Here is a 17,799-nt window from a genome sequence, read left to right as displayed (position 1 = left end):
GCTGGGCCAGGGTAGGGGCTCCTCTCCCCAGTTACAGCAGCTCCAGGGGAGGGCCGGGCCAGGCCAGGGAAGGGGTGCCTCTCCCTTCCTGCATGGCCCTTGATAGCCTGCTGCGTGGCCACGCAACTTAAAGGGAACTTATTATCCTTTAGTTCCGTGAGCCATAAAATTGATGATTTTACTTTTTTCCCTGCTCGTTCTAAATTATATAAATTATATTACTTTGATTCGTAGCATTAATTAAGCCATGATTTACTATCAATCACTTGCGTTATATTTCCAATAGTTCAGTAAACCGGTCCTTAATAATTGAGCACCATAGCCTATTTTTTATAGGTGAATGATAAAGTCAGAGTAGCACACAGCAGTGCATTGCATATTCAAATGAATGCACTGGCATGACAACTGAGGATCCCCATTAGTCTAGTTCTACCCTACCCCGCCCCACCCCCACAAGTTCTCTCCGGTGCTTATTTTTTTCAAGGGAAATGTAAAGAAACTATAATATTCAGAAAACTCCCTTTGTAGAAAATTCTTTTTCCATTGTGCATCCTTACTTAAGACAGTGTTAACAGCAATTTTAACATTGTAATGCACTGAAATTATTTGGGATTTACTTTCTTCATTACTATAAATGAACTTCTGCCCTGTCCAAGTGCAATATTAGCAGGCTTCACTTCATCTCTCAAACATGTTGCATACCTATAGCATACTGAATTTTTAATTTAAAAGTCCATTAATCTGTTTGCATACACACATACAAAAATGACTACACAAACAGGGTGTACACTACACACATAGCTAGATTAAAACCCGTGCAAATCCCTGATCTGTATGCACATCTGTAGTAGTGTGTGTCCAGGACTGCACATGCAGCTTTTAATATTCAAGTCTTATATGACTTTACAACATAATTGCAAACTTATTATACCAGTTTATGAAACTTATTATTATTACTACTACAGGTGAAGTAAAAATGAACTATTTGTGTAAACCTTATGTAGCCATGGTCACAACATACCAAATGGCAGTACTGCTTGCCTTCAACAACAGTGAAACTGTCAGTTATAAAGAGCTTCAGGATAGCACACAGATGAATGAGAAGGAACTGACAAAAACCATCAAATCGTTACTTGATGTCAAAATGATCAACCATGACTTAGACAAGGTACGTTGTAATGTCACAAAGAGAATGTGTAACATTTCCAGTCATGGTTTGTTTCTGTTTTCTCATGATTGTTTGTTTTGTTTTGTTTTTAAAAAAAAGTGTTTGCTCTTCACTTAGGTCCGTGTTATTTTCCCCTATGCCTGTTCTCAGATCCCTGTGGGAAAGGCATTAGCACCCACCTCTGGATGGAATAGCCAGTGGGGAGGATAGACGAACAGACATGCTATCCAAATTCCTCACACTGGCTGTACACCAGCAGGGTCTGCTGAAAAGGTAATACAGCTGAGGCAGTATTCTCTTTTCTGCTGAGCCCCTTTTGTGTGCGAAACCTTCCCTTTAGGGCTTCAGAGGCAATAACTATCAGTGAAAACTCTAAGCATAGCTCCACTAGAGCCAGGCTGATTTTGGAGTAAAGAAGAGTTGTTATGGCCTGGGACGGAGGCAGTGCAAAGGCACTGACCAGATGCTGGAACCAAACCACTTGTTCAGTATTATCTCTTAAAGTCTTAGAATAAAGTGGCCCATGAAATAAAAAGTTTTTTTAGTTGAAGGTACCAAAAGGCTTGCAAAAAATAGGTAGCATATATGAGAGAAATGCTCTATTTACTACCTGATATGTCTTCTGTCAGGGGATTGTGTTCTATCCTTATGGGGCTGGACGAGATCATCTAATGCAGCGGTTCTCAACCTGAGGTCCGAGGACCCCTTGGGGAGGGGAAGCTGCGAAAAGCTTTCAGGAGGTTCACCAAGCAGGGCTAAGGTTAGACTTGCTGGGGCCCAGGGCAGAAAGCTGAAGTCCCATTGCATGGGGCTGAAGCATGGGGCTCTGAGCCTTTCCACCTGGGACTGGAGCCAAAGCCTGAGTAACCTAGCTTTCTGGGGGCCCCTGCAGCATGGAGCCCCAGGCAATTGCACTGCTTGCTACCCTCTAATGCCAGTCCTGGCTTTTATATGCAGAAAACTAGCTGTTGTGGCACAGGTGAGCCATGGAGTTTTTATAGCATGTTGGCGGGGAGCCTCAGAAAGAAAAAGGTAGAGAACCTCTGATCTAATGGGTCTTTTCTATCTCTGACTTTCATGTATAATACTTTTCATAATTTTCTGGTCTGGAACCTCAAATTGATACTTTATGCCCACTAACTAAAAAGATCTCTTTTTAACATCACTTCTGACTGGAAGGGGAGTACAATAGCTTTGTATTTTTCCTTCTTGATATGTTAACTTTTGTATGCATCTGTCCTTTAGCTAGAGCTTTGGCTCCAGAACCGCATGCAGGTCAATATGCAGCTCCTTGCATAGGCGCTGACTCTGAGGCTGGAGCTACAGACATTAACTTTCCAATGTGCCAAGGGGTGCTCACTGCTCAACCCCCTGCTCTGCCCTGGGCCCTGCCCATGCCTTCCCCCAAGGTCCCTGCCCCTTCCCCCGGGCCTGCCATGCACTCACTGCTTCCCCCTCATCTTTCCCGCTCCCCGCCCCGCACATGCGAAACAGCTGATTGCAGCAGGCAGGAGGTGCTGACTGGCAGCTCTGCTGGTGGGCTGGAGCTGGGGGAGCTAATGGGGGACTGCTGATGTATTACTGTGGCTCTTTGGAAATATACATTGGTAAATTCTGGTTCATTCTCAGGCTCAGGTTGGCCACCCCTGAGCTAGAGTGTTCATGTACCAAAACACCTATACGAATTATGTCTTCCTTTCACGCCACCCAACAATGAGAAAGCTGAGCTGTGCACATTCTATCAGCGTACTTATTATTACATAAGTTGGTGAACTCCAGGGTGCTAAAATAGTGAAATGCACTTACTTCTGTTTTGCAAGTGGTTTACCAATATCTGAACCACACAGCAGCTAGGAAAGAAAATGCAAAGCACAACATATGTTACATACCATACTTCCTTTCTGTTCAAGTTCAGAAAGACGGGAAATTAACTTTTTTCCCCCTTGGTGATCGATTCACTGGTTCATTCGAATAATTTTCTTCCTAGTGGCTGTTTGGCCTAGATTGTATTTTTGTTCTGATTTATACTTGGCATTATTGTGCTTAAACTGTTAAGTTTTTGATATGCTATATTGCTTGTAACTGCTGATCCTTAACCCTTAATGTATTGTCTACACTGTGCCTCAGTGGCAAAAAATATTAATTTAATAAGCTAGATTTCTTGTAGAATGTGAAATTAAAGTTGCTACCTAAGCGTGTCATTCGATTAAATATTGACTTCCTGTGTTCTAAATACTGGCATGTGAACCAGCCAGTATGTAGGCAGTATTCCAAAGTACTCTATGAAGGAGCCCAGTAACTTGCCATTTTACTGTGGTTGGAGAATTGGTAGTACTTGTACAGATTACTTGATTGGAAACTGGTAAAGAAGATAGGTGCTCAAGCTACATGTCATCCTGCTGGCCAGTTTAGAGAGTCATTGTCTTCAGAGCACAGTGAACAGCTAGCATGGCTATCGGGCATGGAGGGGATAAAAACAGACACGTTTTTTGGAAAGAGCAACGATTAGAATGATGGGAGGACCCATAGTTGGATCACCATGTACACTACAACTATAAAAATTTTGTAGGTGTTAATTTCTTTATTGTTCAAGCAAACCATGCAATGTATAGAATGACTGACTGTGGAAAATGCAGCAGTCTCCCCAAAACTCTTCTATAGATAAATGGAAATCCTAGTCTCCTCTCTTGGCTTAAATGCACTGTGTGTTCTCAAAAAAGTCTCTCCAAATTGTATTTTAGAAATACTAAAACAACTAGTTTCAGTAATAGAAAAAAATTGCTTTCATTGTTTGAACTGATTAACACGGTTTATATATGGCAGTGTTCTTTCTGTTCATTTTGGTTCTAAAATAAGCTGATTTTACAGCCCAAATAAGCTGTAGCATGAGAAAAGTTGAACTTCATTCAACTGGATCTTTAGATTTCCAGAACTTTAATAAGTTGCAGTCGACTTCTGACCGTGCATATGAGAGTCCTCTTTAGGTGTGTTAATTTTCCCCATAAACTGTTAGCCGCCTTAAAAAATGCGTATGCTGCTTATGCTTTTTGGCAACATTTGTGTATTTTAACATTCATAAATGTGTTTTTTTTTATTGCAGGAAGATATAGAAGCAGAGTCTACTTTTTCATTAAATATGAACTTCAGCAGTAAACGAACAAAATTTAAAATTACCACATCAATGCAGAAAGACACACCACAGGCAAGTATTTTTCAACATCAATAAAAGTCAACAGTTTAATAAAAGCGTTATTTAAAACTGACTTAGTCTAAGGACTTGACTACACTTGCAAGTTAGAGTGCATTAAAGCGGCCCCAGAGTGCCCTAGCTCACTACCCGTCCACACTGGCAAGGCACATAGAGTGCTCTGACTCCACGGCTAGAGCGCTCCCGGTACTCCACCTCGGCGAGAAGATTAATGCTTGGTGCGCCTTGGCTGAAACGCCTGGGCGTCGGTGTGAACCAGGTGTTGCATTACTGCGCTCTGATCAGCCTCCAGAAATGTCCCATAATCCCCTTAAGTCAAGTGGCCACTCTTGTCATTGCTTTGGAATTGCCGCAGGAATGCAGATATGTCCTCTGAGAGCTCCGTTTCTGACAGCCGGCTGCTTATCTGCTCTGAGACAAAGCAACCATTAGTGTGGAATGCTGTTGCGGGAGGGGGTCTGCTGCTGTCTGAACTTACAGGACAGCATGCTGACATGCTCTCAGCCCCCCAAAAACCCACTCTCTTCCCCCACATACACACAAAACGCTCCCTGCCACACTCCATGCCCCTCTTGCCCCCATTTGAAAAGCACGTTGCAGTCACTTGCATGCTGGGATAGCTGCACCACTCCCAATGCCACTGCAAGTACCACAAATGTGGCCACGCCAGTGCGCTTGAAGATGTCAGTGTGGACAGACTGCAGCGCTTTCCCTACTGCGCTCTCCAAAGGCTGGTTTAACTCAAAGCACTCTACATTTGCAAGTGTAGCCATGCCCTTAATTAATGTAAGTCTGGTGTAAACAGATCCAAGTGTATCTACAAAGGGGTTTAAACAAAATCCATTAAAAATATTTTAGTTAAACCAGTGCAAGGTTTGTGTGGACATAAAGCTTTACAGAGGGAAAGAAGGATGACTGGGGCTGGCAGAAGAGCTTGGGACAGAAAATGATGAAGGGGGGGGAAACAGTCTCCTCTTGTCCCCTGGGGAATTGACTGCCCTTTCATCAGCAGTTTGTGGCCAGAGGACCACTTACTATTGGGGGGGGAAAAACTAATTTGGAATCCCAATTTATTATAAAGTCGAACATGGTTACTGGAAAGGGCAGCTGGGTTCATGGGTGATGGGAGAAGGGAGGTGAGGTTCTGAGTCCCAAGACTGAAGAAGGAAAGAGATAATTTTTAAAAAAATTCAAGTGTCAATCAAATATTTTTAAGATAGTGTAAAAAAAAAAAAAAAAAAGTCAGTATAAACTTTCCCCTGTTTTTTCTTTACCAGGGACTCTGTTTTCCGGTGGAAAAAATTACCCCAGAAGTTGAATTTAGAATCATGACCCATGTTCTGATACGAATAAGCTCCCATGAGATGTGTGTTAGTAAGCTATAGGTGCACTTCTCAGGTGATTGGGTGAAAGCGTTCATGCCTCACAGTCCATCTAAAGCAAGAACCATTAGCCCACCAATTCACTCCTTGATGTGTTTTATTGCTATAACAATGTTCAGAGATTTAGCTAATTCAGATACTGCTAATAAAAATATTCTAGCCTTCTGCAAGAGCCGTCTTATTCCCCAGACTCAGATATTGTATATACCGGGATAGTGTTGACAAACCAAAAAGGCTGCACCTCTTTGCCCCTTCTGAGAAAACTTGCTAGTTAACATTCTCCAAAGTCCATCAGTTGCCACAATTATTGTCCTTATTTACAGATGGAAAAGGGAGATAGCTTTGTCTAGTATATATCAGGAGGTCTTCGTGATCTTCAGTCAATCCATAACTTGAGTAGAGCTAAATTTTAATTCATCAGTCATAGATAGACAAGAGGCACTTAATGAAAGCTATCCTTATATCTAGTCATAATTCAAGACATTGGTTAATTGTGGAAGGTTTTTGTCTTTTTGAAAAACTTAGAACTAAAGTATGAATTCTATGCTAATGTTTTTCCATTTATCAACTATTGAAGTGTATCTATATCTGTTATATTAATGAAAGAAATCTATAGTTATACAGACTAATACTGTAACACATTTGTTATTGTTTAATACCCTTAACTTGTTTGTCTTCATTAAAGGTAGTATCCCCTACTTGAAATACATTATATTATAATAAATGGTAGGATATCTGGCTTTGTTCGAAAGAACAAACCCAAGAAATTGTGGAATCTCTATTTTGAGTTATGTATATAATCAAATTTGAAGTTGTGAGCATGAGGGTACAGTCTAGCTCTGATCTTAGCCTTCCATGTCCATGTCTTAGCCTTCCATGTCCTTCTAAGGCAGCTATTTTTTTGTTAGTCCTTTTTAAACAAAAGTATCTTAGAACCTAATCACAGCCCTGAAAGGATTACTTAGTTTGACCCTTTTTAAAACATCAGAACTCAGAAACCTGTATCAGAATGTCTTTCCTTACCTTTACTACTGCTAGAAAAAGGAGATAAATATGGACTTGAAAAGATTTCAAAAGTGCCTGTTTTCATCAGACTGAATGTTTTATGTTTCAAAACCATTCTTGAAACTATTTAAAACTACAGAACTGTGAAGAATGGGTTTCACTAACTTAAATTGAAGTACCAAGTATTCAGTTGTTCTGTGGATGCAGAATCTACTTCCCCTGCTCCTAGTCACAGAATTGTATTCCAGAAAGTAAACTTTAATTTTTTAAAAATCGCTTCTAACCCTCATGGCTCTGAAGATTAAGCTTGAAATTGTGAGCAAGGTGTGAATTAGTATACTGTGTGATGTTGTCTTGAGTGAACAGCATGGAACAATAGTTCTGAGAAGTGTGAACTATTCTATTCATTTCAATATGTTTCAGCTCTCAAGATAAAAATGTTGGTGTTTTATGGTGTCTGCTACTTCACTGCTGATCACTCTTGTAGAAATATGCAACTAATGTGTTTATCCCACGATTTCAGTTTGATTTCCACACCTCCTAAAATGTCCAAAGATCTAACAGCTTCCAGCATATCTTTTTCCCTTGCTGACTTCCGCAGTGTTGTTGCATTGTTAATACAGAAATCTAAGACACACTGGAAATAGATAATACAGAAACAACATGCAATTACTATGTGTGCTCCAGTATTTATTTTTATATTATTCATATTCTTATTTATTAAAATACATTTTTAAATTGAAATAAAACTGTTACAGAAATCCCAGTCTGCCAGTATCAGAGAAGCCACAGACCTTATTACAGGCCCTGTTCAGTTGCCATTTGCTTCAGAGTATATGCAACTGTGTATATAGAGCCTTTAGAAAAGCCCATTCAAAATCAACACCATCTCTAAACTTTTCAGAAATAACTCTTTTTTGGATGCCTAGTTTTGTTTAAATTTTTGCAATATTTTTGATACGTGTGTGTGTGTGTGTCTATATGCTTGTTATCAAGGTGAATATAACATAAAGAACATCCATAGTGGGTCAGACCAATGGTTCATCTAGCCCAGTATCTGTCTCCTGAAAGGTGGATGTTGAATTAAAAGAATACCATCAAAACCTGAATTGATTGTTTCCCTTTCTGTTTAAAGTATACTCAGCTAATGCAGTAGCAACTTTTTGAGGTAGAAGTTACCACCCAAGGCTTCTGTGTGGTTCATATTTGGGCTTCACTTGCCACCTTTCAGAGCTTCTATGAAAAATCTTTTATAGAACCATTCTTTAGTAAGACTGCTAGAGTCTTCATTTTTTTGTCATCTCAAGGTGGTTGTTGTTAAAACTTAGCCAGCTGCAGGCACATCTGTATAAAAATGGAAATAGGATTACATGTCATTCCTTGTTTCGTTTACTGAGCATAACATCCTGAAACCATAGCTTATTCCTTTTCCCTCTACCAGGATCTTTACCTTTATTCATCTCTAGCTTTCTTGCCTTTTTCATGAAGTCCAGGCCCCAGGCCTCCCTTTCAAGATCCATTTCAGCTGTCGTGCTCCTTTATATGTGCTCTTTTTCTCCTCCTTTATCCTTCCACTTTAAGCCTTTCTGAAGCTACCCTTGCACTCTTATCCCATTCTTAGATTTTCACCTTCTTCCATGGCACCTTTTGTGCTTTGAATTCACTCATCTCAGATACCAAGCAGCTTTCCTTTCATCTTTCAAGAACATCTTCCTCCTGAAAACACACTTCTTTTATGGAGTCTTTTTTCACTGATCTCTTCAGACATCTTCACCACTTCATGAAATGTCTACCTGAATTCATTAAGGTTCTTCAGGCAGGAGCATCTCTCTTTGTTATATAAAACACTGATCACATGAATCATAATTTATAGATTCTAATCTGACTGAAACAGTAAGCATTTCTGTCTCTGTATGTGGGGGAATAATGGGCTATTAGTACAGATTGGGACAGTTTTAAACAATTTCTCATTAGAGAATGTTAATTCAAAAGGATTTACATATAAGAAAGGGATTTGTAGAATTTTAGGAGAGCTTTACAGTTTAAAAAGTGAGTGAACACTGCAAATGTGCAGAGCTATAATTATGTTTTTATATTATGCTTTATGTAGATCAGGCTGCAATACCTGTGCAATCTGTTCCTAAAGCTAAAATATCTAGCTCCAGAGGGATCTGTTGGTGGCAGTTATGGGCTACAGAGGCTCTAACACTGCTCTCGTTCCCGTACACATATCAGGGAAAGGGGATTTGGACAGGACACTCTGATACTGATCCTTAGCTCTACTTTTGGCTGGTTAGGGTTATTAGCGGTGTGACGGGGTCCCCGAGGTGCAACCTGGACTGTGGGACTGGTGAGCCCTCTGTTCTAGCAGCCTGAGCTCCATCTCATTTTGTGATGCTGTAAAGCCACAAACCTCTGGCAGGTACTGCATTTACACAGATATCCACAGGGACACACCCAGCTGAGTTACATGAATGCTTTCCCAGCCACTCATGAACCAACAATACAGAGGCTCCTGCTAGTTCCCCCCAGTCTTGCACCCCAGAACTGCACGGTCTTGCACTGTTCAGGCTTCTGACCAGTATAAGTTCCTTATCTGGTTTTCCACTTCTGCAAGGGAAAATGGATGTGCACTAACCTTTGTAACCTCATAGACAAGAATCCTGCCCAGAAGCTCTAAAATTGAGATTTAACTAGATTTCATTGTTAAAATTTGACTTTTTTTTTCCTTTAGCAAAGTCAGAAGCATTGTAGATGTTTTCTAAATGTTTATTGATCATAGTGTGTTTGCATCACCATTTTTCCCATATTTCAGGAGATGGAGCAGACCAGAAGTGCTGTAGATGAAGACAGGAAAATGTACCTTCAAGCTGCTATAGTCCGTATCATGAAAGCACGTAAAGTGCTGCGGCATAATGCTCTTATTCAGGAGGTAAGAGGAAATGCTGTCCATTGTCATGATTTAAATGAAAAGCTGTATGATGACTGAGTGTTGTGTTTAATCACAAAACTGAGGCAGTGTATCCCTCAGAACTAATATTTAATGACTGGCAAGAATTTTTCTAGAATTGCTTTAGTTCAGAATGTAGGAGTTTTACTTAAGTGGGAATGTTTAGTTGTGGTCATCTGGTCCTGCAGTTATCCCTGTCACAGGAGTTAATGTATAATTTTCATGGTGGTACCCAACAAGCCCAGAGCTCTTATGATAAGGCTGAATTTCATTTTGCTTTATAGCTCAGTTTTTAAAAGTATGTTGAAATTTTAGACTACATTTCAATTTTCAGGAGAGACAAAGTGTCTTAAATTCTCTAGACTGCATTGATTCTCCCCCACCCCCCAAAACCCCGCAGAATGTGCATCTATCAAAAGTCACTATGGTCTTGTATATTCAGCTTGAGATCTGAACACCCACCTTCTGAAGATCAGCTCTGTAACATATCTTAGTTTGAACTCTCCAAAATTGAGAAACCCTCAGTCCTAGCCACTCTTGAAAACCCTGGCTTAGGTTATCTTCCATCACTTAAAATCACATATTTATACTATATGATAAGCCACCTACATCCTATAACAAAATCCAATCATAACCAAGTAATATAGTAAGTAAGTAAATAACCCATTCCATCTCGGTATCTACCTCATTCCCTCTGCACTCCCACCTTGCCTAAAAGACAGGTGAGCCTTGCAGCATGCCCAGGTGGTGGTATTTTAGGCTATTTTGCATCAAGAGAAGGAATGAATTACCAAGTCAAGGAGGTTTTACAGGAAAAAAACTAGTTGGCAACTCCTTCCCAAATTTAACCGAAGAGCGTTCCTGCTCAGATGCCTCTGCAGATCTCCACTCTGGCAATACAGAACAAGGAAGGAAGCAGTCTATCAAGACAAGTCCTGTAACATTTAGAGCTTTATAGACAAAACCAACACTTCAGTTTCCACCCAGAAATTGAATGGCAACCAGTGAAAATCACACAGCAGTGTTGTCACATACCTTGTTGGCACTCCACTCATCAGGTAGTCAGCCATAGCTTCCAAATAAACTTAGAGTAAACTTTTCAAAAATGCCTTACTGACGTATGACCATAAGCCTCAATTTCTAAAGGGATTTAGGCACTTAGGAGCTAAAGTCACTTTTGAAACTAGGCCTTAGGATTCAAAGTCACTTAAGTGCTTCTGAAACTTTTTTCCAAGATGCAGAGCAAATTATGTGTAGTGTTATAGAAGTCTAAGAATTAACACTAAGTTGGTGCAGCCTTCTTTCTAGGCTAATTTGTTTACACAAAGAACAAGTCACACCCATATGATATATATTTTAAAACTTTAGCTTCTTAACTGTCCAAGTTGAAATGCTTCTTTCCCAGTTCTTGCAACGTTTTTATTTCGTGTCAATGTCAGTACATTCAGATTTCTTATTACCTTCAGTCCCATTACATTTTTCTAGCAAAAATTGTCACTTCTTTGTCTGAGACATTTGCACCTCTTCCTTGTAGGCAGGAAGGTACTAATGGCAGTTCATATGTGGCCACACACTTTCCGCCAGGCACCAGATTTTTTGGCTGGCAGCTCAGACAGAATAGTGGCTCAGTACTCCCACTTTAGCTATCCCTGTGCTTTTAAAGCTTTTTTTCCCATAGCAGCAAGCACAGACTTCTCCAGTGTCCCCACCCCACTTAGGGAATCAAAATTTCTATAGCTCTCAGCTCTGAATGTGATCACCCTTTAAGTGCCTTTCTATTTCTCCCTACTTTCCCACCACTGTTCAGCAAGTTAAATAAAGCAAGTAAAAGGCCAAGAGGAGATCCATCTATGAGGAGACCCTCTTAGGACACACAGAAAGAGAACATTCTACTAGTTTTTCTCAGTATATACACCCTTGCTGTCCCACAGGAGGGTCTTATAGTCCAAACCTGTAGGGGACTCTGCATCCAACCCTACACCAGCCAAGACTCCTCCGGAGACAACTCAGCACAGGGCAGTCAGTCCTCTCTTTCACCTGGGACTCACCATGCCAAAACATCTTCACCAATTCAAACCATCATACCTCTCAAGAGGCTGAACAATCATATCAGTGAAGAAAACAAAACTTAGCCTGGAGACTCTAGCTTCCGCCATCACTACAGTCTTTCCAGTAGACTTTCTAATGATAGTGGACCTAACAGATGCTTCCTTGCATAGTCCAGTCCAGACCTGTTCTCTGAAATTTCTTTTGCCTACAGAAATCATCACTATCAATACAAAACCTTACCCTTTAATCTGTGTACCCCAAGGTGCTTATGAAGGTATTGTTAGTAGCCAGTTTGAGTAGTTCAGTGCTTCATTTTGTACTAATGTTTTTAGAGCATAATCCAGGATGCCTTGCAGAAAGATTAGGAGGACCCTCTCCATGCTTTTGGCATTAAGATATGTGATGATTTAATACCTAGCACTTTTCATCAGTAGATCTTGAAGTGCTTTGCAAAGGAGGTAACCATCGTTATCCCCATTTTACTGATAAAAGGAATTTTTAAATCCCTTCTTAAAGGATTATTTGTGTAGAGAGTTGAGAAAGCTACAGAACATCAAATGACCCAGAAGTCCCTGAACCAAAAAGTACTCCACTATGATGTCCACAGAGATTTCTCAATACAGTAAGATCCAGGCACTGATCTCCACACAACTGTCATCCATCTATCTTCATCTGCAATTCCTGGGTGTTCTGATTTCATGCTTAGCGGTTACTCCACGTGCAAAACTGCATGTGGCAGAGTTTCAGTGATTCCTATTGTGAGCCTGGAATCATTCCCAAAAAAAGACATGAAGAGTAAAAACACCATCAGTAGTGATCCGGTCCCTCAGTTGGAGAAAACATGAAGCCCTTACAGTGGTAAAATCCTCCTTCAGATTCCTGACCTTGAATGCCAGTCTCTAAGAAGTCATCTAGGACTCCACAATATGCAAAATCAGAAAAAATCTTCATAGAGCATCAACTTTCCAAAGATGAGTGGCCAGTTGGGCCTGTAGGATTTCTAGGATCACCAGAGGAAGGAGTATGCCTCAGTGGGATACCATGACAACCATATCATAAATAAATCAACAGTGGAGCATACAGGAAATTCAAGTCAAAGGCTGGAGTGATGCAGAGCCTTGTCTAGGCAAAAGAGGCATTCTACCCAAAAAGGGACTGTGAATACAAGCAAACTAACTTAGCTATCGGTGAATAACAGAGGTCCCTGAACCAAACTCCACCTGATGTCCATTGAACTAGGACGGTAGTGGGCAAAATATGGGCCCCCTCCGGCTCTCGAGCTCCCACTGGGGAGTGGGGTCAGGGGCTTGCCCCGCTCCGCATTTGCCGTGGCTTTTTGCAACTCCCAGAAGCAGTGGCATGTCCCCCCTCCAGCTCCTACACATAGGGGCATCCAGGGGGCTCCACACGCTGTCCCCACCCCAAGTGCCAGCTCTGCAGCTCCCATTGGCGGGGAACCGCTGCCAATGGCAGCTGCAGGGGTGGCACCTGTGGACGGGGCAGTGCACAGAGTTGCCTGGCCAGTGCCACACCTCCACGTGGAGCTGGAGGGAAGACGCTGCTGCTGCAGGGGTGGCGCCGTGGATGGGGCAGCATGCAAAGCTGCCTGGCTGCACCTCCATGTAGGAGCTGGAGGGGGGACATGCTGCTGCTTCCGGGAGCTGCCTGAGGTAAGCGCTGTCCAGAGCCGACACCCCTGACCTCCTCCCATGCCCCAACCTCTTGCCCCAGCCCTGATCCCCCTCCAAACTCTTCAGCCCCAGCCTGGAGCCCCTTCCTGCACCCCTCCCCCACACCCCAGTCCGGAGCCCCCTCCTGCACCCTTCATTTCTGGCCCCACCCTGGAACCTGCACCCCCAGCCCAGAGCCCCTCCCACACCATAACCCCCTGTCTCAGCCCAGAGTCCCCTCCCATACTCCAAACCCCTCTGCCCAACTACCAGCCCCCTCCTGCATCCCAAACCCCTCATCCCTGGTCCCACCTCAGAGCCCACATCTCTAGCCGGAGCCCTCGTCACCTCTGGCATCCCAACCCCCTGCCCTAGGCCAGAGCCCAGCCTCTCTTCTCCCCCCGCCAACCCCCGCCCCGCCGAACTCCTCATTTCTGGCCCCACCCCAGAACCTGCATCCCCATCCAGACCCCTCACCTCATCCTGCACCTCAACCTCCAATTTAATGAGCATTCATGGCCTGTCATACAATTTCCATACCCAGATGTGGCCCTCAGGCCAAAAAGTTTGCCCACCCCTGAGGTAGGATGTCCCCCGCTGTATCCAGTTGCAATGTGAAATCGTTTTCACCTGGGAAGCAAATGAGAGATTCCTGGCAAAAGATACTGTTGCTCTCAGATAGCCAGGTCTGCTTGTATTTCCTTTTTCTCCTTCTTCCATTGCTAGGAAGATTGTTGCTTTCTCCTTTCTAATGATTTTCATCACCTCAAATCGCCTACTGGCGTAAATTTTCAAAAGCACCTAAATGACTTAGAAGTATATATCCCATTTTCAGAAGTGACTTAAGCACTTAGACTCTCACTGAAGATCAATGGTAATCATGGTAGTCATTGGTAATTCAATGGTAGTCATACAGCTTGGCTACTGAGCAGCAAAAAAAAGTGTACTCCTCTAAAGTAATAGACTTACCTAGCCTCTCACAGACCTGCTCTCTCGGGCTGCTCAAGAGTATGGACAATACTCTTACAAGTGTTGAGAGAGATCTATGATGATGTCTTCCACCATCATTGTGTGTCTAGTTATCATGGGTGAATAGGTTTTTTTAATTTATCTACTAATTCAGTGTTTCAACACCTCTGATGTGTGAATGGAAAGGGCATGGCCAAGCTCCAGAATCTTATGAAGAAGCCTGGAGTAGTTGTAAGAAGAGAGGCACAGCCCAAACGTCTCACTGTGGGGGGAAGTTAGTCTCGGAAAAAGATTGTTTCTGCAGGCCAAATTAGGCATTTAAATGCATCTGTTCAATTCCTTCAAAGTCTGGGGCAGAAGCAGCACGGGTATAATGGATTAGAATTTAGCAGACAATTTTGGTTATGATGCATAAGGAGGTACAGAATCTAGCTCGTTCCCTCTTAGCTTTGCAAGAATGAAGGAAGTGAAGTACAGTTATGGGAAATGTTATCCGATGATTACTGAGGATAATTAAGACTGTCGGGCCATGATGTCTGTTACAGAAAGTGCCTTTTAGGGTTTTTTTCATTCAAAATATGGGCTATATCAACCCCGGCCAACCTGCTACTGAAAGGCTCCATTTTTTCTAATTTGTCTTTATTTGTCCTGTATAGTGGAGTATGGGAGAGTGAGCTGAGGTTTTTTTTTAATGGTTTTAAAACCATGTAATTGATGAATGGATGACATGTTTTGTCCAAACAAACATGCTACTGAGTGTTTCATAAAATGCTTATCATTTGGTGTATTTTTGTATTTTTCTTTCTTCATATATGGTCTTTAAACTGTTAGTGATGTTCTTTTCCTTTTGAAAAGCCTTATTTGCTGCTATTCTTCCTTTTTAAAAAACTAGAATTACCTTTTTTTTTTTTTTTGCCACGACAAACGACCAGCCTTAATTATGATGATGCATGAGGAGAAAACCGTGCTTAGCTCTGAGATCCAATGCTAGATTTAACCTCTTTAGCCCTGGTCTACCGGGGAGGGGGGGAGTGTCGATCTAAGTTACGCAACTTCAGCTATGTGAATAACGTAGCTGAAGTCCACGTACTTAGATCGACTTACCAGGGTGTCTTCACCGCGGTGAGTTGACTGCTGCCGCTCCCCCATCAACTCCGCTTGAGCCTCTCGTGGCACTGGAGTACAGGAGTCGACGGGAGAGCGCTCAGGGGGTCGATTTATCGCATCTAGACTAGATGCGATAAACCGACCCCTGCTGGATCGATCGCTGCCCGCTTATCCGGTGGATAGACATACCCTTAGTTATCGCTTTACTTGTAATCTTGAGCATAATTCATTTGGCAGTCCGATTATAAACCCAAGTTAAAGGAATACTGTCAATCACTTCAGATTTGCCTCAACATTTTTTATAAAAACAGTTATAAAACCTACAACTAATAATTGTTTTAGTTTTAAATTCTAATTGAATCTATTCTTTTACAAATAACTAACTACTGTATAATGTTCACAAATGAAACACAGCAGTACTTATAACTCGGAAGTGAAACTGACTTAACTGATTTCTACTGTATTTGCCAAGCTGACAGATTCAAAAAGTAAACAACATAAATAGCAAAAAGCACATTGTATTTTTAAAATGATTTTCTTTTTTATTATCTAAGACAGTTATTTTGAACCTTTCCATTTGTGGACCCTTAAAAAAATTCAAATGGAGGTGCAGAGCCCTTTTGAAATCTTAAACATAGTCTGTGGAACCCCTGGGGTCCATGAACCACAGGTTGAAAACCACTGATATAAGAAGTTGTTAATATAGGTAAAGAAATTTACACTATATGAATTTTAAATTGAATGTTTCCCTTTATCTGTTCTGTTACAAGCTAACCAAGGGGTGCAACTGCAAGTTACAATTTTCCATTGATGGTAAAAGTAAACTTAATCAATAAAAGAAATAGATATAGTCAGGAAAGAAACAATCCATGTGTATTTTTGACCTTAGTACATGATGGAGGCTTTCTGTCTCTCAGAAATATAGTATGTAATAATAATTTTTGTGGTCTTTTTTTCTTTAGAGAAAATTATATTGCATTTGCATTGAAGCGATGTTAATGAATAAGTGATACATTTAAATATTTTTTTTCCACAGGTAATTAGCCAGTCGAGAGCTAGGTTTAACCCAAGTATCAGCATGATTAAGAAGTGTATTGAAGTTCTAATAGATAAACAATACATTGAGCGAAGCCAGGCCTCAGCGGATGAATACAGTTATGTAGCATGATATTGCTCTCCAGCAGGTGTGGTTGTAAGGAGATCATTGCTGTCACTGTTTGGTGTGTTCCTGTGGGAAGAAGCAGGCCTATGCCTCCATAACTGGTCACTTGGCAGCCCCTGTTTTTCTGCTGTTTACAACATCACCAGTGCCACGTCATGAGCGTCAATGAAAATGCCTATAGATATTTCAAGCTCATGTCATTATGACATTTCTTAAAACTTTACTAAAAGAATGAGTGAAGTATTGCTGAAATGTGGAAATTTGGTTGGGTACCATGCTTTTTTTTTTCCCCCCCTCCTTCACGTTTGCAGTTGATGTTTTTTAATGTATCTTAAAAGAAAAAGTTAAACTAAATATTGTAATATGACAGATATCCTAATAATTGTATCTACATTAAAATGTAAAATAAAAAAGATGAACATGATACTGCTGCTTGTCAAATAAAAAAAATAAAGAAATGGAATGTGTTTCCAGGTTAATGATTATAAAAGTAGCTATGAAATCATGCCTGTTGATATTCTGGGGCCCTAGAAGCTCTGAAAACCGTATCCATTATGTTCATTTTTTGAATTCCCTCCGATTTAGCTGTTTCATGGGGACTTGTTTATAAGGTGCTGAAAATGAACATGGTAAGTAAAATAGTGTTTTAAAAGAATATACTTATGTTAAAGTACATGTTTTGATTATCTGGGATCAGGCTAATTTTGATATATTTTGTCAATGTCTAAAGGCCATACATGCGTCTGTCTTTCTGTCTTTCTCTCAGTATACAGCGGGAGAATAACCGGGCAATTGAGAGAATTAGTGTCATAATTCATTAAGTTAGAGTGATTATCATAAATCTGCAACTGGTTAGTGTAGTCATCACGCTCCTGAGAAGGAATATAATTGACCAGTAATTCAAAATTCGCTTGTTATTTCGCTTTATACACTATATATGTGGATCGAAGCCCTACATACAGAAGGCACCTGCTGCTGCTGCTACTCTCCAGTTCCTGAAGAGGATTTCTGTCCTTTCTCCCGAGCTCCTAAGGCACCTTTTATTTACTCCTTTCTCCCACTGCTTCCTCTCCTTTGCTAGCTCCCTAGTGCAGGAGTGGCCTTTCTCTGTTCACTCAGGCTGATGCTC

General features: G+C 41.3%; 1 protein-coding gene across 8 annotated transcripts in view; it reads left to right on the top strand.

The window, feature by feature from the left end:
* Positions 1-17,141, top strand: part of CUL2 (cullin 2) — an 88,835-nt gene extending 71,694 nt beyond the window's left edge. For 5 of the 8 annotated variants that reach the window (XM_073334440.1, XM_073334444.1, XM_073334439.1 and 2 more), the window contains 4 exons: positions 966-1,168; positions 4,269-4,370; positions 9,579-9,695; positions 16,545-17,140. In XM_073334440.1, coding sequence (XP_073190541.1) covers positions 966-1,168; positions 4,269-4,370; positions 9,579-9,695; positions 16,545-16,676 — 554 coding nt within the window. In that variant the 3' untranslated portion in view covers positions 16,677-17,140. Of the gene's footprint in view, positions 1-965; positions 1,169-1,285; positions 1,442-4,268; positions 4,371-9,578; positions 9,696-16,544 lie in introns of those variants that run through there. The other 3 variants (XM_073334443.1, XM_073334445.1, XR_012157612.1) reach the window with 3 other exon arrangements.
* The last annotated feature ends 658 nt before the right edge of the window (positions 17,142-17,799 follow it).

This window comes from Lepidochelys kempii, chromosome 2 (assembly GCF_965140265.1).
Source record: "Lepidochelys kempii isolate rLepKem1 chromosome 2, rLepKem1.hap2, whole genome shotgun sequence".
NCBI lineage: Eukaryota > Metazoa > Chordata > Testudines > Cheloniidae > Lepidochelys > Lepidochelys kempii.
The sequence above is the reverse complement of the archived record's forward strand: the minus strand, read 5'-3'. Positions and strand labels throughout refer to the sequence as shown.